This window comes from Brachyistius frenatus, unplaced genomic scaffold (genome assembly GCF_029030835.1).
Source record: "Brachyistius frenatus isolate BFR_SWC_R1_liver_20210118 unplaced genomic scaffold, ASM2903083v1 Contig_146, whole genome shotgun sequence".
Lineage (NCBI taxonomy): Eukaryota > Metazoa > Chordata > Actinopteri > Embiotocidae > Brachyistius > Brachyistius frenatus.
Window position 1 is genome coordinate 618,665 of NW_027210745.1, and position 24,030 is coordinate 642,694.

The 24,030-nt window shown below is 41.7% G+C and overlaps 1 protein-coding gene and 1 long non-coding RNA gene across 7 annotated transcripts; both read right to left on the reverse strand.

The window, feature by feature from the left end:
* Window positions 1-1,063: 1,063 nt before the first annotated feature.
* Window positions 1,064-22,314, reverse strand: camsap1a (calmodulin regulated spectrin-associated protein 1a). 6 transcript variants are annotated; one of them, XM_069715720.1, is made up of 20 exons: window positions 21,971-22,314; window positions 21,181-21,377; window positions 14,019-14,281; window positions 12,653-12,814; window positions 12,486-12,566; window positions 11,217-11,249; window positions 9,543-9,684; window positions 9,053-9,192; window positions 8,670-8,766; window positions 8,376-8,502; window positions 7,912-7,997; window positions 7,550-7,634; window positions 5,083-7,396; window positions 4,860-4,996; window positions 4,524-4,732; window positions 4,282-4,344; window positions 3,855-3,942; window positions 3,638-3,759; window positions 2,747-2,865; window positions 1,064-2,616 (listed from the first exon to the last, which is right to left on the reverse strand). In XM_069715720.1, exons 2-20 carry the CDS (start codon window positions 21,374-21,376, stop codon window positions 2,326-2,328), a joined length of 4,755 nt encoding a protein of 1,584 aa, XP_069571821.1. In that variant the 5' UTR covers window position 21,377; window positions 21,971-22,314; the 3' UTR covers window positions 1,064-2,325. The 6 variants fall into 6 exon arrangements, with proteins under 6 accessions (XP_069571821.1, XP_069571820.1, XP_069571822.1 ...); XM_069715719.1 differs by having other exon boundaries at window positions 3,638-3,771; XM_069715721.1 differs by lacking the exon at window positions 11,217-11,249 and having other exon boundaries at window positions 3,638-3,771.
* A 1,338-nt stretch (window positions 22,315-23,652) lies between these two features.
* Window positions 23,653-24,030, reverse strand: LOC138631001 (uncharacterized). Its single transcript, XR_011311679.1, has 2 exons — window positions 23,962-24,030; window positions 23,653-23,783 (listed from the first exon to the last, which is right to left on the reverse strand). It is a non-coding gene; the product is annotated as an uncharacterized lncRNA (long non-coding RNA).

Here is a 24,030-nt window from a genome sequence, read left to right on the forward strand (position 1 = left end):
GACTTAAATATGTAGGTTAAAGCTTTTGAAGCTTTTTTTTTGTAGCTGAATCATAGAAGTAGTTTTTCAGTGGTGTAGAGGTCTTAATTCGTTATGTACAAACAATGATGGTTATTTATATGTTTGCTGCTGTACATTTCTTAGGTTGAGTGAGGTTTTAGCTCTACAAAAAGCTTAGTTTAACCCTTTAAACAGGCCATGCCATATATTCAGTATTGTGCCATAAAGGATTTATTTGATTTCTACTATATTAGTAATCGGAGAACGTTATTTTATTTTCAGCACTGCTTAGTGAAAGAATTTGCTTATTTATTTACAATTGTGGTTGTTTGGGCGAGGTCTGTTTCATTTAATAATCTGTAAGTTTATTCAAATAAAAATATAGAACTCTCACTTGTATTTCAGACTCTGTATTGAGGACTTTGAAGAACCCGTTTTCAGCAGTTACAGTGGTGTTAAACGTGAATCTTTAAAACCAATCTGAGGTCATGTGCAGTCTGAAGATTTTCAAAAACTTCAGCATTTCTGTAATCGTGACTGTGTCTCCCCTCTTGGAATAAATATTGCTGTAAATTGTAGTGCCACATGCAGCACTTTCAGATCAAAGGTGCCTCATTTGGCCATGAAATGTGTTTTTCCTGGTGCTCTCAATTTCAAATGTCCTTTGGGAAACTGCAGTTCGGCTCCAAATGAGCCTACCGTAACTTGATTGCAGAGTAATTCTGATATTTAGGGAGTGTTTTTTTGGTCCACTTCTAGACCAGAACACAACCTTTAGCTCATCTATTGTTCCTCTGATAATTGACTTTATGCGTTCCAGCTATTTATTAATTTATTTAATTTCTCGTTTTGTCGTTTAACTTCCTGCTGCCTTTGCCGGCTATAAAGTGTTCAGTAGTTCATGTGTGAACCGCCTCAACACCATATCCGTTAGAGACAGAATGGGAATAAAAAACAGCAGGAGACATATTAAAAGAAAAAGACCAGGGGAAAGACAGATGATCAAAACAAGGAAGTGATGAGCTGATGCACACACCCACAAATTCACACAAGCCACTACAACTTTAGCAAGAAAACGCACGTAGTTGCATTTTATTATATCTCTTCAAAATAAATAAACATACAATATAACACAATGAAATAAAATTCGTAACATCTCTGAACGCCTGTAAAGGAATAAACCTCAAAATAGTGCCTGCTTTTTTAGTAAACATAAAACTTGTACGTAATGTACAAAAAATACTACTCAAAAATGTACAAAATGCAGCAAACGAATATCAAGTATTGTGCGGTTTTTCCCAAACATCATACCAGCCGCTGACAATCAGTTGTTGCAGGGAAATTACGAGTGCTGAGCGCCAGAAGCTACAATAAAAATGAGCATCTCACCAGAAACCAGTGAGCAGTTAATGAGCAGCTAAGTGGCGTAGCTCAGTCGTTTTGGTTCAGCATTATGACCCAGTCAGAGATCCCGGACGGCTCGTGTGAAGTTAATATAATAGGACGCACTACTGATATGGTATGATATCCTGTTGGGATTAAATACTGGTACAAGTTCCCTTAGTGTAAAAACATTATTTGTCTCCCACCATCACAGCAGCACAGCTTACAAATGAAAACAAAACCAGTTGTTCTGTTGCATGACAGACGTTTTAAAGCATAATCAAGAGAGTGAACACATTCAGGGCCAACGTTCCCCTTCCCTAACACAAAGACTCACACACTTCCCCAAACACACTAAATAGAAAAACTAGACTAGACGTTACCACGGACTGACATCCACCCCATACGTACGTAAAAATGTCTGCTCACAGCTCCCTCTTCATAAAACCAGCAGTAGAAGTGATCTGTGTGTGCAGCCTGGATTAATCACAGCAGTCGGGTAGTTTTTTTTTTTTTTTTTTGCTGAGCTGAAGAAGCAAACTTTACAAGACAAGTTCACCCCTGCCTGTATGTAGTTGCACTTAGAATCAGTAGGACGCCTCCTACTGGAAGCAGACTCAGTAGTACTCGACTTCAGGGTCCAGTTTCTCTTCTCTGCTACATAAGAATCCATCATCAGTAGTGCCCAATCGACGTAGGACGTACAGTACCTACAAATCAAAACACTGAAGTGTTACATGCAGAATAAAAAGCTAAGAAAATAAAAACACACAGCACGTTGAGTAGGCAGGTGTTTCACATCCTCACACCGCCACAGACTGACATCTTCATTTAAGACAACATCTAACTCCGCCTCCTCTCTGATGACGCGTCGGTCATCTCCAGGATTATTGGGTCCTGCCCAACAGTAGTAGATAGATCAGAAACAACTGTCCCTCGCTGTCACTTCCGCCGGGCGCTCCCGGGTCTCCTGACCTGCCAGAGTTGATTGTGGATGGTGAGGGCGTCCACGCTGACCGACACACTCTTAGCGGGGATGACATTGAACTGCTTGCGGTCTGAGCTGTACTTGTAGAGCTTGTCGATCATCTTGCGGGTGATTGCGCGCGGTCCCGTGCCCGTGAACTTGACGATCTCCTCGGTGTCCGGTGAGTACGAGTAAATGCCGCGGAACTGGCAGCCGCCGTCACGGAAGAGGATGATCAGGTGATTGGACTCGCACTTTTCCAGCTCCTGCGGAAGAGAAATGAATGTGGCAAAACGTTATATACAAAGTATGAGAGTAATACATACACAAAAAATGTAAACTCTACAACTCAACTCTACATCTTTTACACATTCAAAATGAGTAACCATCACTGACCTCAAGAATAACATTCTTCTGGACCTCATTCACCTTCCCAGCCAGGCAGCAGTGGGCGATGGCATTGATGATGATCGGCTTGTTGGATTTAGAGCTCGGCTCCTTGAAGAGTTTAGGACCTTTAAACAAAAAAAAGAAAAAGGATGAATAAAAGACATAAATGCAAGTCTTTGATGGTTTAAAAGAAGAGCTTAGAACAGAATAGGAATCACACAGCTTTAATCATTTTACCCAGAAATGAACACGTTTTCGAGCCCTCTGTTTAACACATTCAATAAACAGACTGATGACTTCTGTCCAGCAGCAGTTAGTGAAAAACAAACTTTTGTGTGGTGTCCTCCAACAGCTGCAGCTTCGTCAGACACCTTAATTTGAAATTCTTTACGTCAGTGGTCCCGCCCCTTCCTCTATGTAGCCACGTTAGCGAACATTTAGGGTGAAAACTCTTCTGCATTTCACACTTTCGGGAACATATAGTGCACTGCAAGTTTCCGTACTTGACAGAACGCACTTATGCACTCCAAATAATGAGTGTTAGTACATAAGTACAGTATTTGTCACACAGCAGCTGAGAGCAGGGCCTAGTACACTGACTTTCTGGAGTCTCCACTTGCTGCTTGGCCACCTTGTGGTAGCGTCCAGGAAGTAAATGGCCTGACTATGAACAAGTTAAAGCACATAACCCCACAACTGTTCTGAATACATTTAGTTTTATCTGCAAATTAAACAAGCGTGCTAAATGCTAAGATGATTGACTGTTAAAACAAATATGACAGTGGTATCAATATTCTTTTGTAACTCTTTTGAAGCATTTACCAAAATTGTGACACAATCCATTTCCTATCCTTTTAACCAAATGATTGTTTGGTCTTTCTCTGCGTTTTCACTCACCGTTGTACTCAGTTGAAGTGATGGAAGATGCAATGGATCCGTTCTCCCAGTCCCTCTCCATGTTCCTGCTGGACGCCCTGCTCAGCAGGGGGAACGACTCCACGGAGCACACAGATCCAGCCCTAGGAGACACACTTACAAGTCAATCAAATAACTACAAGGAAACAGAGGAAGGAAACAGATTCTCATCTGTGCATTTATACAGAGGAATTCTCACCTGTGCGCCTCCGTGCCTCCAGAGATGACGCTGTCTGCCTCGGTCGCCAAAGAGAGTGTCGATCCTCGATGACTGCCGCCCAGACCAGCTGAAAATGGACATAAGGATGCATGGATTTAGTATCCATCACTGTTTTAAATTAAATAAAATTACTGTTTGCCCCATTCAACAAGCACTGACTGTGATTTATAATATTAAGTTCCCCTAAATTCTAATAGTAAACAACCCTGTAACTCAAATGACATAAAGAAAGCTGCACATAACTCAAGAAAAAGACAAATGGATCCAAATGATGTCTGCTCTAAAACACTGGTTGCTGCCTTGTGTGTAATTCATGGCTGACTTCCAGAAAATGTGTTGCATCCACTATTTTCATCGGCTGTGTGTGCTTGACATCCCATCATGCAGAGCAGGTTAGAAGGTTCACCTCCCCTGCAGCCTGCTGCTGAGCCCTGGGCTTTGATCAACATGGACACCTTCAGAGATTTACCTGTGCGACACATATACACAACACTCAGAGGACGGCAGCGAGCACACAAGTGAACCGAACGCACACAACAGCCCGTCAGGTCACGTAACACCATGTAGACAAGCACGCAGACAATAATGAAGATGACGTAGAGCAATAGAGAAAAATACACACTGCTCAGGTACAAGAGATGTTCTTACATGTGGTGGATCCCTTTAAGAGGCCGCCGGACTCCTCACGGTGCAGTGATTTAGGCCTGTGCCTGCGGGATTTAGTCCGTGGGAGGGGCTTGACCAGGCCTTGCTCCTCCATCAAAGCTTGCTGCTTCCTCTGCAGGTATTCCTGTTTAATTAGCTCCCGGCGTGCTTTCTCTTCCTCCTTGCGGACACGCTCCTCTTCTGCCTTACGCCTTGAGCAAAAAGAGGGAGAGATAAGACTTCAATCTTGTGACAAATATATATCCTCACACACACACACACACACACACACCTTTGACAAGTTGGCATCTGTAGTAGTGTGTGAGTTGGGAAACGTACCGGGCCTCATCACGTTTGAGCTCACTGTCGGCTTCCTGCTGCTGTTTGCGTACTCTCGCCTCTTCGGCTTTGCGCTGCTGTTTGAGGAGGAAGGCGGCACGTCGTTTCGCCATTTCGTCCTCTGCCTTCTCTTCATCCTGGAAAATAAGAAATGATGCTTGTGATATGCCGCGTCTTGATTTACACACAGGGGCATCATGAAAATGTTAAATCTGACTTTTACCTTAAAGAAGAAGCCCAACCCATTCTTCTGCTCGCCCTCTATAACGTCCTCCACTGGATCCTTCAGCTCGGCCAAGTCGACCTCAATCAGTTGACCCTTGATCCTGCTGCTCTCGTCCTCAACGAGGATCTCTTTCCCTGAGTCTGCAGCGTTGTTCTCCTCTTCTTCTCCATTGTATGACGGAGATCTGGATGTAATAGACATAACTGATCGGTCCTGTGACTTGGGTTTGTCTGAGAGGCAGCCACTTCCGTCTCCGGTGGCTTCGTGGACTCTGAAGGTGGTTTTCCTCTGAATGCTTCTCTCAATCCTGGAGCTCTCAACCACACTCGCTGTCTCCTGCTCTCCACCGGTGCTTCCTGCAGGACACGTGACGTGGTCAGACTGGAACGAAGCCGTCTTGCTTTCCTTACTTTGTTTCCGCTCCGAGGCTCTGTTGCGTTGGCTGAAGAGCTTGGGAGGACGGCGAGCGGGGGCAGGGCTGCTGTTGCTGATGTCTACAAAGTGAACTGCAAAAGACCTGGAGTCTGAGGTAGAGGACGTCGTTTGCATGGCGTTGGGGGTTGTGCTCGGGTCTAATTGGACAGAGTCTGGAGTAGGTGAGACCGGTCTCTGCTTCATCAGCAGGTCTTGCTGTGAGGAGAGATGCATCATCTGCTGCTGAATAGAACTGATGGCTTCGTTGAGTAGATCGATGGAGCGGGAGCACTCATTAAAACCCGGCTCTGCCACGTTATCCTGAGACAGGGTGTTCAACCTGTTGTCTCTGCTCATCTGTCCTCCCTGTGTCTGACCTGCCTTTGCCTCCACCTTCAGAGCATCAAGACAGGAGTCATCCCTGCACAACTGGGTCTTCGCTCTACTCCTATCAGCAGCTGTTAGTTCAGAGGAGTCCTGGGAGTGTTTCAGGGGTAAAGGAAGTGTCTCGCTCCTCACTCCACCCTTCTTAACAATGTTCAAGAACGCCGCCTTCCCGAGCTTTAGCCTCTGCCTGGCTGAGAGTGTCTCCATCTTCTTCTTCTGATACTCTATTGCACGTCTTTGCTCTTCTAGCTGCATGTGAAGTTGCAGCAGCTCCGAAGGCACAACTGAAGGACTAACCGTCATATTCTTCCCCAACGTGGTGCTTGGCTCCTTCCCTTGCCAGGCTGAGCTGGAGTCACTCCTCAGGTGCCAGGGAGGGCATTGGGCGAGCTCGGAGCCATCCGGCGTGGTCTTTTGGGAGCTGCTGGTGCTCGAGTATCCATCACGGAGACCAAGTTTAAGGAGCTTTCTCTCCGCAAAGCTGGTCATCTTGATGCTGGCACTGCCCGAAGCGCTGCAGCTGCTCGCCCAGGACACGGTGCTGGGACAAGGGCTCGAGCGTCCGCTGCTGTCTTCCTTATCCTCCCGCTCGCTCACCTTCGAGTCTTCTCTCAGTTTGGCTGACTCACCTTCTCCCTCTCCGAATTCAGTCATGTCTCCCTCCTCTGAGAACTTTCTCCTTCCTCTCCTCAGCTCCATCTGCTCGTCCTCCTCATCGTCCTCCTCAAGGTCTGCAATGTCGGAGTCAGAGTCATTTCCCTCCTCCAGCACGGAGGAGAAAGAACTGTGGTGGTCCGGCTCTCCCGACAAATGGAGGAAAAAGCCTTGAGGCTGTTTCTTCTCAGACTGAGAGATGCCTGTTGACCCCTCTGTGGGCGGCCTGAGAGAGCACACCTGGGATTTAACAACAGGTGTTGGTGTAAAGGAACTCTTGTTTGACTCAGCCTCTGGGGACTTCCTCTGTGAGGTGCTCGGGACATTCATACTCGCTTTCCGAGCAGCTGCTGCTCCTCTACAGCGACTCTCACCACTCTCCTCCTGCTTGTTCAGGCTGATGCTCTTCTCTTTGGCAGGCTTGGGGACGGCGGGCATCAAAGGCTCCAGATAGTAGCTGTCCGCCTGGCGGTCCAGAGTGAAGGGACCCACGTCAAGACGGGGAGCGCAGGAAGCATTAGAACCCCTCGAGGTGGAGGTGGCACTCTGTATTTCCAGCTCGTCCTGCTCCATGTCACTTCCGATTCTACGTCGGGGAAATGCAGATGGGTGGATAACCGCGACCAGTTCTTCCTCCTCTATTTCTTCCTCTTCGTCCTCTATACGCATGTGACTAAGCAGGCTTTGCCCACTGAGTCTGTGCTGAGGCAGACCTGACCCCAGCATGTGTTTGGGTGTAATGCTCATGATGTTTGAGGCTAAGCTGTCTTTGCTAATGGAGCGAGCGAGGCTGATACTGTCTGCGTCGTCTGCAGGGGCAAAATGCAGGGCATAGGGCACCGGCTGGGACACAGGCCTGGATGGGGGGAGGTGAGAAAATGAGTTAGATGATCTCATGAATCATGGAACAAAGATTTGTCTGTTATATCCATATCTGCTGCCAAATGAAGCGGAGCAAATTCTGTACTGTCAGTACAGAAATTGTGAGGGTTGTAACCCCGCTGCTCACCTCGACCTCCTCTCCGGCCAGGCCAGTATGGAGCCCTGATGTTGCATATCTGCACGGGTCAGAGAGTTGGACCTATTTCTTATCTCTGTACAAAGAAAATATGATTCATATTAGAAAAGACATTTCTAAAACATGCAGCATAACTATTGCTTGATTTCAACAGCCTAACCTTTAAAAAAAGAAATCCGTAAGATAACTGGACAACTTCAAACGTTCACCACGCTAAACTTTCAAATGTTTTTGTTAAAAGTGGGCATTTCAATAAAGATAAAACAAAGGTACTCTCTCTTTTCTCTGTGTGAACTTTATTCTTGACTGCTCTGGATACAAGGTCTTTTTTTTTTTTTTTTTTTTTTTTTTACCTGAAGTGCTCTCCTCAACCGCCTTCCGTTGTCTTTGTCTCAGGGGCAGTAAAGAGTGAGATGGGCTGGACGAGCTCGCTTTAGTGCTGTGAGAGAAAGACAAAGAGGGTAACGTTTTACAATTAAATGTGGTTCTTTTGTATCAGCTGAATGGCAACATAAATATTGGACTGTAATGTCCATATAGGTTGTTCATATCAGTGACTTTTTGCCACTTTAACTAGTGTATAGGTACTAAAAATGTGTCATATAATTCCCTGAAGTGTTCCATCTTAGGTTTTACATTACAAGGACACAAACACGCAAATGGACAAATGCTATTGACAAGAACAAACCAAAGTGGTGTAATAAGACTTTTCTCAGGACTCCAATATGAAAGAACTGCAGTAAGTTAATCTGTGATTTGTAAGTGTGAATCTGTCTCTGTGTGGTGTTACTGAAGAAAACCAAATACTCCAGGATACCTGTGGTCAGGACTTGGGGGCGTGCTCAACATGTCGGCAGAGTTAGATGAAGACAGAAAACTTCGTTTGGTGACGTTGGAGATGGGTACGTAGGATCGAGAAGTTTTAGGCTGCAGCAAAAGTCTCACTATAAAAATAGAAGGAGATACTAAACATTAAAATATATCCCATAACACATTGAACAGTTGTTTAAAAAAGCCATCAAATTTACATATTTTTTCCGCGTTTAAACAAAATCATTGTTTAACAGTAAATTTAAAAAAGAAATACATTAAAGTAGAGAGTGTGTTATACCATCTTTGATTTCCTGAAGGTCCCTGGGCTGAACAAAGTCTGGTTTCACACTCTCAAACCACCAGAAAAGCTCAGCAATGAAGACCATTACATTATTCTGCAAAACACAATTACCGATGTCACGGTCAACAGCAAGACATGTAGGTTCTGCTTAACAGAACATTTACAGTAAAATCTATTTAATATCAGCCACCATAAAATACAAACTTTTCATTTGTTCAAAAAAATAATAATTTGACTAATATTCAAAGCACATAACAGCACAATTTTCTGATTACTATAAAATCACCATCAATTAACTTTTAAAGTAACTATAAAGTATTTTGATTACAAAGGTGTTCTTTTGCCACGCAGTCAGACTTTGAGGATTTTTTTAGGCTCACCTTTAGTACAGGAGGAGAGTACAGCAGGTCCTCAGGCTTCAGGTAGAAGCATTTGTTCAGGTACTCGTTAGAAAACTCCTTCAGTATCTGGATGTTGTACACACTGTCTGCTATGGAGGGAACCTCTTTCAGACAGATGTCTGCACAGAAAAGAGCAAAGGTCAGTGCTATCAGGCTAATACTGCACATTGTGTTCCTGTTTCAAACTTCTTTTCTTGTGGGAGATTGGTTTAGTAAAGGAATTTGATACCACTCTCCTATCTGTACACTACATATGAGGTTAGAGCTAGCAGGCTAATAGCTGAGCTTAGTGTAAAAACGTCAAGCAGGCAAATTTAGCTTTGGCTGGATCTGGGAGGAAACAAAAAAAAGAGCCATAAGCTATTAATCAGTGAGCAAATTAAACGTCTCCCGGAGAGCAGTATGGATCTTGTCATTTAAATCTTAGCAAGAAGGCCAATAATTGTTTTTCAGCCCAGTGTTTCCGCACCTTCCAGTCTGACGAGTTCTGGGCAATAGAAGTGGATCGCAGTGAGCAGAGCTGTGCCGTCACACACATCCTTCAGCAGGTCGTCCAGCAGGGGGAAGTGCTGAAGTGTCCGACCTGACAGGTGATCTCTGCGGTAACGCACCTACACAGCAAAGAGAGGGTCCAAGTTTATCCACAAAGTCCACAAATTTATCTCATCAAACACAGTCACATGCTCACACACAGACAACAATTCTCACTTTGTAAACTATTCTCTGCCTCTCTTTAACACACATACTGTAAATCAGGTGTCTGTAAATGGTGTGTAGTGCTGCATATCCTCTATTTATGTGGTACAAGATCAGATCAGGTGGAGCTTTGGGTCTTTTAGCGGAGCGCCTTGTACAATTCATCTTTTATGTGGTACACTAATGTGTCTGATGCCTCATAAGGAAGACACACATTCATCATGGAAACCATTAAGGATGTTCATGATGTTCAGGTATGACAGTTTAACTAGGAATAAGATGGATTTAGTAGTTGGTCAATATGACAGAAAAAAAAAAAAGGTCAGAATGAAATAAAGAAAAGGGGTCAATAGTGGGTACATTACCACTTGAGAGAACTCCACAGGCTCCAATAAGCAATGGACCAGAGCATGCAATATATCAGGCTGGTGAGGGAAGAAAGAAATGATTGGGAGGAAGTTAATGACGAACTGAGACAAGCCATGAGTGGACAAGTGGAGCCATTAAGACACTGGGCTCCACATGTGTTGGTTTATGTGTTTGAAGTGCCTGGTAGTTCACTTCAGCTCTGCTGGATAATGACAAAGGAGGAAATATAGAGATAGAGAAGTATGTGGATGCTTCAGGGGAGGCAGTTGATGAATGCAAAATCCGAGCCGAAAACTGAAGGAATTGCTAAAGGGTTTTAAAGTAAAAGCAAATGAGCACAGAAAAAAAAGAAGTCTTATGCGCTTGATGTTTCCTTTTTGGACACTAAGGGGCACTGTCATCTTCACTATACACATTACTGCATTTATACATCAACATATTCTCTATGAAAACCAGAGACTGCATATAAAAGTGGACGTAGCTTTCGGGTCGATCACAGAGTGCCGCTGAAGGTTGGTTCTAAAAAGCGTCCGGCTCCATAGACTCCCATTCAACTTCTCTTCAACTTCTTTTTGCAAGTTATTTCGGTTTTGCTAGATTAAGTCGCTTAATCTTATTAGTTTTCTGGCGGTCCATATGAAAATAATCCCGTCATTAATTCTAAAATAAGAAAAAGCAGTGTTCATGGGGCCGTGTCTGATTGTTTGATTGACAGGCCTGTGGTGCAGTCAGGCTACGGCTATTGGTGGGCGGGATGTAGTATGGCCGGGTTTCCAATCAGATTGAGTCGCCCCTCCAAACTCGCCCAATGGTCACTTCTGGCTCCAAACTAGCAAGATGGCATCGGCCAATATCTCACAAACCAACTGGCGATGTCACTGTTGGTTGATAAAAACGCTTTAAATTCATGTCTGGCTTTTTTTTTCTTAATCTTAATCCCAATAGAAATAGAACTTATTTTTTACCCTCCTTCCCTAATGTTCTGTCCCTTCTGACATTGACACACACAACAACACACACCTCAAACAGACACACATACAGTACAGTCACACAGGAGATCACAAGCAGTTGCACTTACAGGTACAAGCTTCCAATACCATTTGGAGGGAGACTAGTATCCAAGAGGCACATAAGGAAGGAAGGTGGAGGGGGAAACACAAACAGGAAGAGCAGCAGACAAGTCAAGGGTCAGATACTTTGACAAGGAATCAGATTATCTCCTGTTAGAAGGAGATAGATCTGATCTTAAAGAGAAGTGGAAAGGATGACAGTGAAAGAGTCCAGAAAGACTAGTTTTAGAAGAACAGAAAAAAAAAAAAAAAAAGCAACCCCGCGAACATTTGAAACATGGTTGAAGAAATCGCTCAACAACACACTGCGCTAACACTTGTCTGTTAACAATACAGTGTGTCAACTCAAAAGGTGATTCCACAAAACACGGAGGGTTTCAAATTGCTTAGGAGGCAGAAAGAGAGACATGATCCGCACTTGTCGTGACTCAGTTACATCTGAATACAGATATGACCTTTAGATTAAATGTGATTTGTAATATTTTAGCCTCAAAATTTGCCATCATCTAAACAACATTTTTTTTAAGTAATCCAGTGATAACTGTCTATGACTACATTGCACAAAAAAACGCTAACAGCTAATTCAGCGTACTTTTAATGGTGCCAAAATGCATACAAATATAGCCTAAAAATGGGTTTCCCAAGTTGTAGCCCATTGCTAACGAACTGAACATTATACTTTAAAAAAAAAAAAAAACTAATTATTGAGACAACTTTCAAAATATAGAACATGATACAACATATTATATATAACAAAGATTAAAAATGGGAGTTATAAATGGGGGACTCACATTATCACTTTGAAAAACACAAAGCACTTATTTCACCAAAGCTTCCTCTGGGTCTTTTTTTTTGTTTAATTTGATGTTTGGTTTACCTAATTTGTAATTTCTGACACACATCAGACCCACCGCTGTGGAAGACCCATGCCCCCTGCACAGTTCATTTATCCAGCGTAGCGTAGAGCCCGACCCTCTCAAACCCGCTGTCATAACTAAATAATATGAGCCTGCATCAACCTGATTGGGTCGAGCCTGACAGCTAATGTTTACACATCATCAGCCCAACCCTTCAGTGAAAGCACCTATTGAGCATCTGTGTAACATCACAGCCAGAAGGACAACAGACAAAGATGACATCAACATCACTAAAGAAAGACACAATTAAACACAGAAAGCTTTTTTTTTTTTTTTTCTAAAACAATGAGTGAAGTGGGAGACAAAGGGAGAGTGAGATGAGGCAAAAAAACAACAACAAAGAGACACACAGTGTTTTACCTTCTGGTGACTGGGTGAATCCAGCATATGTTGCTTCATTTTACACTCTTTCTCTGTGATCTCCCTCATCTTTAAGTTCACCTGAAGCGACAAAGATGCTTCGGGTCAGCGCGGACAGTAAAACACACACAGCCGTTGATGTTGACACCCGCGTGTGCAGCTGTTACCTTGTTTATCCAGAAGACCATCGCGTCCACCAGGTCAAAAGGAAGCTCCTTGGAGGCACTGAAGTTTGAAAAGCGCTTGACACTGAAAACCACCTTCTCTATGCTGATCATCTCCACCGTGTAGGCCATCATCAGGGCATCAATGAGGTGGATGTGGGAGCTCTGGTAAAACAGACATTTTGAGTTGTCTTTGAATGTAACCATGGAAACATGAACAGAGATTTGGTATCACATTCCTGCTCCATATCACTGAGAATCTACCTTTTTATTAATATCCCTATAGAATTAGAAAATCAACTTACTGTTACAGGTCTGTTGATAACATAGAAGCAAACTAAATGAAAATGTGTGTGTTAACATTTGCCTGTTTTGCTGGAAGCCAGGCAGATTGACATATTTATTTACATTTAAACAGAAATGATGGAAATCGCTGGAATAGGAACAACTCTTTCTTAAACCCTTTGTGGATGATGGTTTGATAGACTCCTGATAGATTAAATTAGTGGGTGTTTCAATGGTCTCGAAACTCTTCAGAGTCTCTACGTGAGCTTGAATTTTTGTAAGCAAGAGCAAAGACCACATTCATATACTGACACCTATATATTTCTGACAATTGCTGCTTCTCAGCCAGCTCATGTCCTGTTGAGTTTTCAAACCTGTGGGATGCGGCCTCTGCCTCTCAGAGTGGGTTCATAATGAATTAAAAGAAAAGTGCTGCGCCTTTACTTCATTTTGCCTCATGAATATTTTAGTTACAGATTCTAAAACCTGCAAAAAACAGTCCAATCCACACGAGTGCATTATTTATTGCAATACAGCTGGCTCACATTTGGCTCTGGGAAGTAAAGCCATATTAGCTTGTTGCCAGATGGTGAGTGTGGTTTGGCGCATTCACCAGGTTATACCACTGCAGAGAATACACCTTCATTTACAGAAACCTGGATGTTTTCTGACAAATGAATTAGCTAGTAATTGTTAAACTCGTATTTTATGATATTTTTGGAAAGCTTCAAACTACAATCACAGCAAAGACTGAAGCTGTGAGCTAAAGTTAGTCAAAGCCAGGCTGGAAATCAGTTGCCAATTTGCAAATCCAGCAGACAAGGAGGACCATGAACGTTCATTTGGAGCCGTGTGTCAGGTCACCTGATGAATGTAAGTCCAACTTCACTCTTTTTAACTCATGTTCATTCAAAATCGGTAAATGCCTTTTTAGATGCTAGAAACAACCTCATAGTTTGACAACTAGAAGAGGAAACAGGAAGCAGGCAGTGATGTGTTAATCAGTCGACTTCTACAATGCACTAACTAATTTGTTAATTTTCTGCTATCACTGGTTGTTAACTTGGCATAAGCTAGTACCAACCATTTTGATGGGAGACGAGCCGAGATCCAGATCAGACACAGGTGTGTTGTCGGCCTCCAGGACATAGATGCCTTTCCTGGACAAGGCCTGGATGACAGACTGGTGGCTTTGGAGCGAGGCGGCCTGCTCAGCGTGAAGGATGAGCCCGCACACACGGCAGTAGAGCTCTCCGGACAGCAGCAGGCGGATGATGGGCGGCTTGATGTGCTCCTGCTCATACTGGTCAGTATAGAAGGGGTCCTGTAGGTCTGTAGGAATGTGATCTGGGAAGAGGAACAATGACAACATGTATTGTTAAATCATTTAATGTCTACTTCATGAAAGATACAATGTGAGCATGTGAGGTTTTTTTTTTTTTTACCCATCAAAGTTGTACAAGTCCAAAAATCACACCATACAGTCATGCTCAAACTATTTATGTTCAGCCACGTGTCCCCCACTGCCTCACCGCATTATGTAACAAAGAAGCTGACAGGATGCAGATTTTCAAGGTATTAGACTGTCTAAGGAGAAACCAGTTCAAGAGTAAAGCGCTGAGACAAAGTCAATAGTTAAAAAGCATGCCAGGAAACGACGCAGCCACCCGATAGGTGGACCGGAGGCTTTAAGCCAATGAGCCACCAGGACTTAGTGGTGATAGTTAAGCTGATGGTGTTGTCCCAGCCAGCCTGGGGTTTTCCTGCTCATGGACAGACACAAGGGGAAGCTATTTTTATATGACTTGGGCAGGTTAATCCAAAGGTAAAGTGTGAAGCACTCACAAAAAAAGATTTCCAGCGCTTTCTGCGAGGCAACAAGACAAACATCTGATAAGAGTTAGCAACTGCTATGGTTCAGCATAGGATGATGACAAACTGGCTATTTTTTTTAAACTTAAACTCTTAATATTACAGAATTGAACCTATAACGAGAGACTATTTTGCAGCCCGGGTCTTATTTTAGCAGTTCTGTCCATTACATAGTCAGGATTGATTACAATTTCCTTTGCAGATAAATAGCAGAGATATATGGGAAGCTCATTTTGTTGTAATGACTATTACAGGATCGAGAGGATCGATAGCACTCGTGTCTGTCCAACTGGAGCCTTCGCATAAGGACTGGAAGCAGGAGCAAACAGCAACCCTCACTGAGCCCAATCATTTTTGATACCAGTGTTGATACCTTTTACACACTCATAGCAGTTTCATAACATTAGTTGCATCAAACTGATAAAATAAAGCCACACTTTTGACCTCCTCTTATAAATTTTTGTACACCTATTTTTTTTTTCCTGCATGCCTCTATAACATATCAAGTTAAGACAGCCAATCACAAGCATCATTAGATCTTTGTACATGCATGTTTATTGCAGTAAACAGGTTGAGAATTTACTTGTGATGGTGGGTTGTGCTGTGTGTGACTGATGTGCATGGAGAGACTGATGGGGATTAAATGGGGGAGAGTGTAACCCAGGTTATATTCAGGAGCTACAGTAGCACAGATGTTTGACTATTGGTAGACACTACAATTTACCAAGGTTCCCTAAACGCCTCGAAGTATAAAAGAAATCAGTCAACCAGCACCGCTTGACCTCAGTGATTAACCTGTTTTATCTTGTTTAATGAAGCTTCAGAAAGGACCAAAGAAGATTTCCTGGACATTAAACCACATATAGTGACATTTTTTTGTGTTCACCCCCGTTTCCAATCTTTATGCTAAGCTAAGCTAACTGCCTCTGACTCTTGCTTCATAGTCACAGAATAATATCGATCGTCTCATCTAACTGTCAGCAGAAAGTGGGTAAGTTTATCTCCCAGGATTATTCCTTTGACAATAGAGCAGCCTCACAGGCAGCCAGCCGGGATAAACATCCATTAGGTTGTGCTGAGTCGCTTTGTCGTTCAACTTTGACTGGGCATAAAATTGGAGTTGTGCACACGCACAGTTTTAAAATGCAATGGAAGATCGAAATGGTCATTTTGTTTAAATTTCAAAGTCACAAGTGCAGATCTCAGTAACTATAATGATGCATGAAACGATAAGAATGGAGATTAAAAACTAAGAGAATAAGAAAGAGGCTAAACATCTCTACCAGCATCAATATTGAACCGTTTTAAAAACCATTAAAGCAGAGTTAACGAAAGCCTTCTTTTCCCTCTCGTTCTGCTTCACATTAGCGGCCGTACTGACTGAAAACTGGAAAACACACACACAGCAGGCTCAGCTTGGAACTAGAGCACACTGTGAAGACCTCAGCTGCATCCCTCACAACAGACTGCTTCCTTGGCACAGTCTGCATACAGGATCTACCTCCCTCTCGGCTGAGGTAGCGCTGCCATATGTGCATGACAATCCTATATCATGTAAAAGAATACTCATTGTGCCCGCATCCAGGTCTGATTTCATCTGTCTTGTTTTCCTCCAGCTCCCACCAAACACCCTACTCTTCACCCTCTCGCTCCCTCAGCCTCCGCCATCCCAGAATGCCACGTCGTCCTCCCTGGTTGCCTTGGAGATGGTGGTTGGTGGGGAATGCCAGCGTGGTCGGAGGTGGGGGCTGGGTTGGTGTCCCATCTACTGCTCACTGGATCGTTTTATGGACCCGGACATCAGGAGGCGTGTGTGTGTGTGTGTGTGTGTGTGTGTGTGTGTGTGTGTGTGTGTGTGTGTGTGTGTGTGTGTGTGTGTGTGTGTGTGTGTGTGTGTGTGTGTGTGTGTGTGTGTGTGTGTGTGTGTGTGTGTGTGTGTGTGTGTGGTAGGAATAATCGGGGGGAGCCAGGGTCTCCTTTTAACCCTAGTTAACAATACTGCTTAGATATTTATTATGCACCTGATCCAAGCAGTAAAGCCCACCCTGGTGTGCATGTGTGCGGGAAATTAGGAGGAGGGGGTGTGAGGAAAGCCTTTGTCCTTGTTCTTCCAGGCACAATGTCAGATTGACCAGCAGAGATTTGGCTGACAGTCGAGGCAGGACTGCCAGACTCTGAGCTCTGCAGGGGGAAGGATGCAACCAAACTCTCTAATAAGGAAACTTAATGGAGAACCCTCCCTAAACGAGCATGTTGGGAAAACAAAACCTTCAGGCTACACACCTAATAGGCACCCCTAAAAGTCTGATACAGAAAACAATGAAAGGGACCAATTGTTTCATTAATTAGTTTTTTAATTTTTATTTTAATTTTTTTTTAAATTTATTTCACTTTATTAATCCCCGAGGGGAAATTTCTTCAGTTATTGTACCTGTTTGATTTTATGGCACTGGCACATTATTGCATGATGGGATACAAATACTGTGCACACTATCAGGCAGCAGCATTTAGAGAAAATCTGTTGTATTATTCGTATCCGACTGTATAACAAAGCCAACTGATAAATTAGTAAATATTAACTTATTGCAGATATATCAGTATGTCATGATGACTACAAGTCAGACTCAGAAAGGCCCAAAATATGTTTGAGATGGTTTCAGAAACAATGATAACAATAACATTAAAATTACTTTAAATTATTCTGTTCAATACACCTTCATTACAATTCTGACACCAAATTTAAGGGAAATTTAAGGGCTCTATATCCTTGTATTTCCCTTATTTTTATGTAAAAACGTAGTATTGGCCAATATTTCCATTTAACAACCATATTATTATCGTCTCAAATATCACTATCAACATTTGTGAAAACATATCTTTGCAAACAGAAATCTAAGAAATATTTAATGCAGAAAATACAGAAATTATATGAGAAGCCCAAAAGTAACCTCCTGGAGCACTAAACACGTTGACAGTTTGTTTATCTGTTTTTACGATTTGCTTATTGAAAATATTAGAATAAATTATATTCCTTGTTAGAATTAAAATCAATTAAAAAAAAATCCAGTGGTCGTTCTACTTTGTTCTGGTCACATACTGGAGAGGTTTCAATGTTTTTCCAAAGGCCATTAATAAACATGTCATGAGTCCAAACAAACAGGCTGTGTTGAACAGAGCTTCAGCTTCAATCCCATTAACCAATTAAAACATGTGACTGGCTGTGGCTGACTTTCCCTCCAGTACACACACAGACTACACATTCATCCCAGCACTGCTGTGTTCGTTACTTTGCACTCTAATTTAATAAGAGTGTTTTGGTTCTTCTCAGTTCAACACTGATTTCTCTATGAACTCGGTTTTTAATCACAGAAAACTAACAAAAATTGGTAAATAGTATTTCAATACAAGATATTGTTTTAAAACCACTAATACAATACAGTTCTGGATTTAGTGCTTTTGGTGTGTGTTGGCATTTTGCACAAATTAAGTAAGATCCCAGTTGTTTGAATCACTACTTTTACAAACTAGATTAATCTCAGATAACCGCAGAATTCACCAACATGTTGCCAAGAACAGACGGAGTATAATAATAATAATAATAATCCACAGTGAATTAATTAAGTTTCTTCAGAAAACTAAATTGACAGACTAACAATAAAAGAGATACTGTGACCCTAAAACTATATAATTTCAGGTAAATTATCAACAGAAAGTTTGTCTACAAATACCCTATAAATAATATAAATGTATCATTGAAGTCATTTTTCAAGCAGAAATGCCAAACATTTCATAGTTTCAGCTTCTTAATTGTGAAGATTTGACACTCATTTTTCCAATCGAGAAATAAATCTGCAGATAATTTGATCATTTCAATGACTCTTAAGACCACCAAAGGAAATTAAGGTGAATGTTAGCCTGCAATAAAAGGCATGGACTACATAACTGATTATTTTATTCAGCACAGAGGATGGATGTGGAAGGTTAATAAAATTTCTAGGATGCCTAGAATTACAATTATAATGTGATTTGTTTATTAGGTTTCAAACTAGTGTAAAAAACAACATGTACTGTAAGAACTTGAAACCCTGTTACTGTCTATTCTATGAAAGAAAAGTTGTGCAGTTAGACCTACTAATCAGTCTCTTGATTAAAATACTCCTTAATGTGCCTGGCACACTGACGTCACGAGGAGCCAATCAGATTAGGGGCAGCAGGAAGCCTGTTGGGGTGATTGGCATGGTTGGGGGTTTATCATGAGCATCTGATCTCTGCCCTGGAACAACACAGTGTTGGGTAACAGACATGTAAAAGCTTTACCCAACAAAACCGAGCTCACAGTATTTCCAACAATAATAATAAAGCATTAAAATGCTCCATTTGTATATGTGACATCAGTCAAGCTGATGTGGAGCAACACAGATGTTCAATTATTCAAGTTTATGGTTGTACCTTCACTTTGACAAATAAGATGCATCTCTAAACGTGTTAACATATTTGCAACATAATTTAGTATCCTTCATTTCCATTTTTATGGAATTATAAATCTTGAATTCTACAATTTTGTTTTCCAATCTCAGAGTCAATTTACGGAGTCATCCGCTGCAACACAGGAGACAGCGCTGCAGGGAAGGAAACACTTATACTACAATATGACTGACTCATAAAATGGATATGATGACGGTGAGTTTTCCTTCACTTAATGGCTGCCTCTGTGATATCCTTAGTGATAAAAAAAAAAAAAAACAACTATATAGCTCAGAGAGACATGCAGGGCTGCTCACACTCCTTAGAGAGCAGTCAGTGAGTGACACAAAAACCCACTTTCAAGGAGGAATTTCCAGATATTTACTTCGGGCATGGATATGTGGAGCGATGATCTTTCATGTATTAATAGACCCTCATTGGAGTTGGCAAGGCTAGTGACCCGTGTATAAAAGACTGATCACGAGATGTCAGCCTACGTCTTCACTAACAGACATAAAGCACTGCTCTGTTGTCATGGTATCAAAATCTCTCCCTCAGAAAGTTGGTTTACATTTTTGGACCACAAAACAAAGATTATGACACTGAATAATCTGTTTGTGATAACTGATAGATCTATAATTGTAAACAGGATAATGGATTTGTAAGTATATCTGTCAACCATATTAATCTATAAATAAGTCTATAGACACTTCCTGTTCCTACCAAATTACGGCACATGACATTTTCTCTTTTTTTAAACAAAATATTGATCACAATATTTCTAAATCTCTTTATGCATAGTTGCAGTTAACACATCTGTTAACATTATCTGATGTTGAAAGCAGAGTTTCCTGCAGCATTAGTTGGCACAAATGGAGTACTGTGCCTTAAAACAAAGAGCACTATATACATTTTTAAAAAGTAAAATGCCAACTTTTATGAGAACAGATGCATAATTCCACAGAGGAAATAGCATATATATAATGAGTGTGACTGTAGATGACTGAAAGCTGTCTGCTAAATAAATTGATCCAGAGATCCAGGATGCATAGATGTGAGTGGCTGAGGTAAACAGTACTTAAGTATATAAAATATTATCACAAATAGTAAAAAGAAAATGCCCATAATAATTTCCTGAGGCCCAAGGTGATGTCTTCAAATACCCTTTTTGTGTCTGATTCAGTTTAATATCTCATTCTATAAAGAAAATAATCAAACCTTTACATTTGAGGAGTTGGTATTTGTTAATGTTTTGGTATTTTTGGTTGAAAGGCGACTTAAATGATCATTATTTGTCCAAAAGTTGCAATACTTATCAATCGAGTAATCGTTTGTCAGGATAGTAGCAGCAGAAGTTTTACCCAGGTTTGATTATGACCATGGCTCTTTATCACGTCATACCTCTTTCCACTGTAAACTATCTAATAATCTGCATAGTTTTCATTGACACCCAACTGTTAAGTATAATATTTAATAATACATGTGCTCCAATGTACTTGCCATGCTTTGTAAAAGTGATATAAAAAAATTGCTGCTAAATAAATCTGTTGTTATTTAGTCCTTGGCAAGACAGTATGCCAATGGAGGACCTTATGTCACTGTGTAGGCTTCATTAACAGGATTCAAGCTACAAAATTGCACAAATAAACATAAGCTGTAACATGTACAGCTGCTCATATATGACCAGAAAAAACATTGACAGTCTCTCCAAGTGAACCACCTGGTCGGCCACATAGCCACACAACACTAATTGTCTACATCTCCTAATCAGAGTTCAGGTCATGCCCAGGTGACGCTTGTTCCAATCAATTAATAAAGCAAACAAAAGCACATCGTGCAGTAACCACCATGAGAAAACGGCCATCCTTCAAGGTGTCGTGAGTGCCTGGAAGAGTCAGAGAAAGCCTTACCTATACCGTAGGCTTTGGCAAACAACCAGCGGAGATTTGCGTCTATTTTGGCCCTTGCAGAGTCGTAGAGCTCCAGCGGTACAACCTGAGCCTCCATGCCGCTTCCTCCTCCTCCTCCTCCTCCTCCTCCATCGTCCTCATCTGCTGCTCCTCTCCTCCAGGTGCTGTCCCTGCCAGCACTCACCTCCACATCCATCCTGCACGGAGAGACACAGAAACATCAACAGCATTACATCATCGATATGAACAACAACAACAACAACAACAACAACCGGGGCCTGGGCTCGCGATTAGAAACACGTTAGACTCACCTTGTGTGACCTGCTCGTGCTGCAGGTTGTCTCTGCTCGCAGTCAGCAGGATTAAAAGGGCACGACCCCTTATCCACGCACGTTTAAATCCCACCCAAACACCACATATTTATTTACACGTCGTTTCAGCTTGATCACCAGGTGCTGCGTTCAAGTGCATGTGAGGCAACACTTTTGGACGTAAAATAAAGCGCTGTAGTTTTGCTACCCTTTAATTTTATTAACCAAAACGTGAGCGTATCTGACAGCTTCCGTGCTGCGTTTCGTAGCTCGTCGGGGGCGGAGGAGAGAGGGGTAGGGGTGGTGGTGGTGGTGGTGGTGGTGGTGGTGGGGGGGGGGGGGGTATTGACGGATGACCGTTAACCGAGCACCGCTAAGTTTCACCGTACCAACCGTAGGTTAGCTGGCTAAACTGCGCACACACCCACGAAATTGAAGACGACAAAAAAATATATATATATATATAACAAGAGACTCACCTCTAGGAGCACATTTGGGACCTCTCCGCAGCTTTACTACTTCTTTTTTTTTTGAAGACGGGATTATTGTTTAAAACGCCGACATGCTGGCCCAGGCTTCCGCTCACGGTTAAATAACGGAGACTCCTCCCTGGCAAACGACACAAATCTCCGGCCTCTCAGGATAAAGCTGCGGTCTGCCGGCCGACGGTCGGTAATCCAATAATCGAAGAAAAAAATCTTAGATTGGCAACCATCCGGAAGTCTGTTTTTGGGAGTAAATTATTGATGTCCAAATGTCAGTTGTTTCACGGTGAGGCTGTCATCGCCTCTGACGGAGCTGCCCGAGCAGTCCTGTTGTCGGAGCCTGTCTCTATGGGGACGGGTGTTACCTCCAGGAAAGCTCCGGTGCAACACAAATGTCCACCGCCAGAGGGCGCTGCAGGTCTGTGGAGAGCACGGACCGCAGGTGGAGCGGGGACAGGTGAGCCACCATAAAGGATGATGAACCATCTCATACGTTAACATTTAGGCCACTACACAGACCCTGTCGACAAGAATTTCACATTTTGCTTGATTAAGATAAAACATTTCACTTCAATTTGACAATGGAAGACAGGAAAAATAAAATCCTTGTATTTCATGTCAAAAAAAATAAATAAATAAAAAAAACCAGTTTGTTCCCATTTTCAGTGTTTTTTTTAACTTTAGATATACAAATTTAAATTATTTTCCAGTTGTCTGCACGGCTAACAACTGATAGGTTTCCCATGTTTGCCACATGGGACACACGTGATCAAATGTATGACACACGTTTACCACATGATGCAACACATGATAAAATGGGGACATGTGGAAACATATAGCTCCACACATTACATCATGAAAATATTCCAAGACAACATGTTTCTCGAGCAAAAACACACGTGGACATGTGTCATGGGGTCACGTGATCACATGAGAAATGCATGTGTTTTTTTCTGTAAGGGTATGTAACCAAATTGGTGGTCGACTGTAAAAATAAATTTAACACCTTTGGAGAAGTGAATATCAGATTCTTAAAATCCATTGAGCATTTTTATGGTTGAAATTAACTCTCCATGTCACCCTCGGATAACATCGACTGGAAAATGTCATGAAGAACTGAGGCATATACCCTCTCAATTGAATTCAGTTTTGCTTTATTGATGTTAATGTTTCAAAACACACCTGTAAGAATAAAAAAACACAGTTTATAAAAAAAATTGGGACAGTAAACAATAAAATTAACATTTTAAACAACATGAGGATTGATGTCTTCACCCTCTGCCTGACAAAAATATGGGGAAATTTAGTCGTCACAGCAGCATAGAAACACAAAAAAGGTGCACACAATATGAAAGAATTTACAAATACGTATACATGAAATAAGATAGATAAAAATAATTATTTTAGAAAAAAACAAGAGCATTGAATAAATACACACACACACACACACACACTATATACATTAAAAAATAAAAAATAACAAGAAATAAATACAGTTTGGGATGAATGGAAAGTGTCAGGTACTATGAAATGAAATGAACAGTGCAACATTATTTTAGGATGGTGAGAATCAGACACCAACTTCTGTGGTGTACTTTTCTTATTACTGCAAGAGATGTTGGACGCAACATGAGAAACTTCAGATGAGGTGTTCAGAAAAGAGAAATAAACAGAAATTTAAATTTTACAATTTTATTGAAATAGTTGTTACATATAATCAGAAAACAGTGTTTTTCTTTGTCAATGCTCTCCTCAGTTTCCGGTCTTCGTGTTTGGTGGCCATCCTCTATCTTCAGATCAAACACACCTTTAACGATAAAACCAAGTTTATAAAAAATTGGGACACTACACAATAATAATATTTTAAACAACTTGAGGATTGATGTCTTCTCCCTCTGCCTGAAAAAAAATATACTTTTCAGTTATTTTTTAACATTTTATACTTATTATTTGAAGTGGTGAAATAATCAACTAAATGTACAAACCTTTTCCCTGCTTTCCAAAGAGGTCAGGCTCCTGTTTGTATTTTCTGCACAAGAAGTTTGATCTGAGTG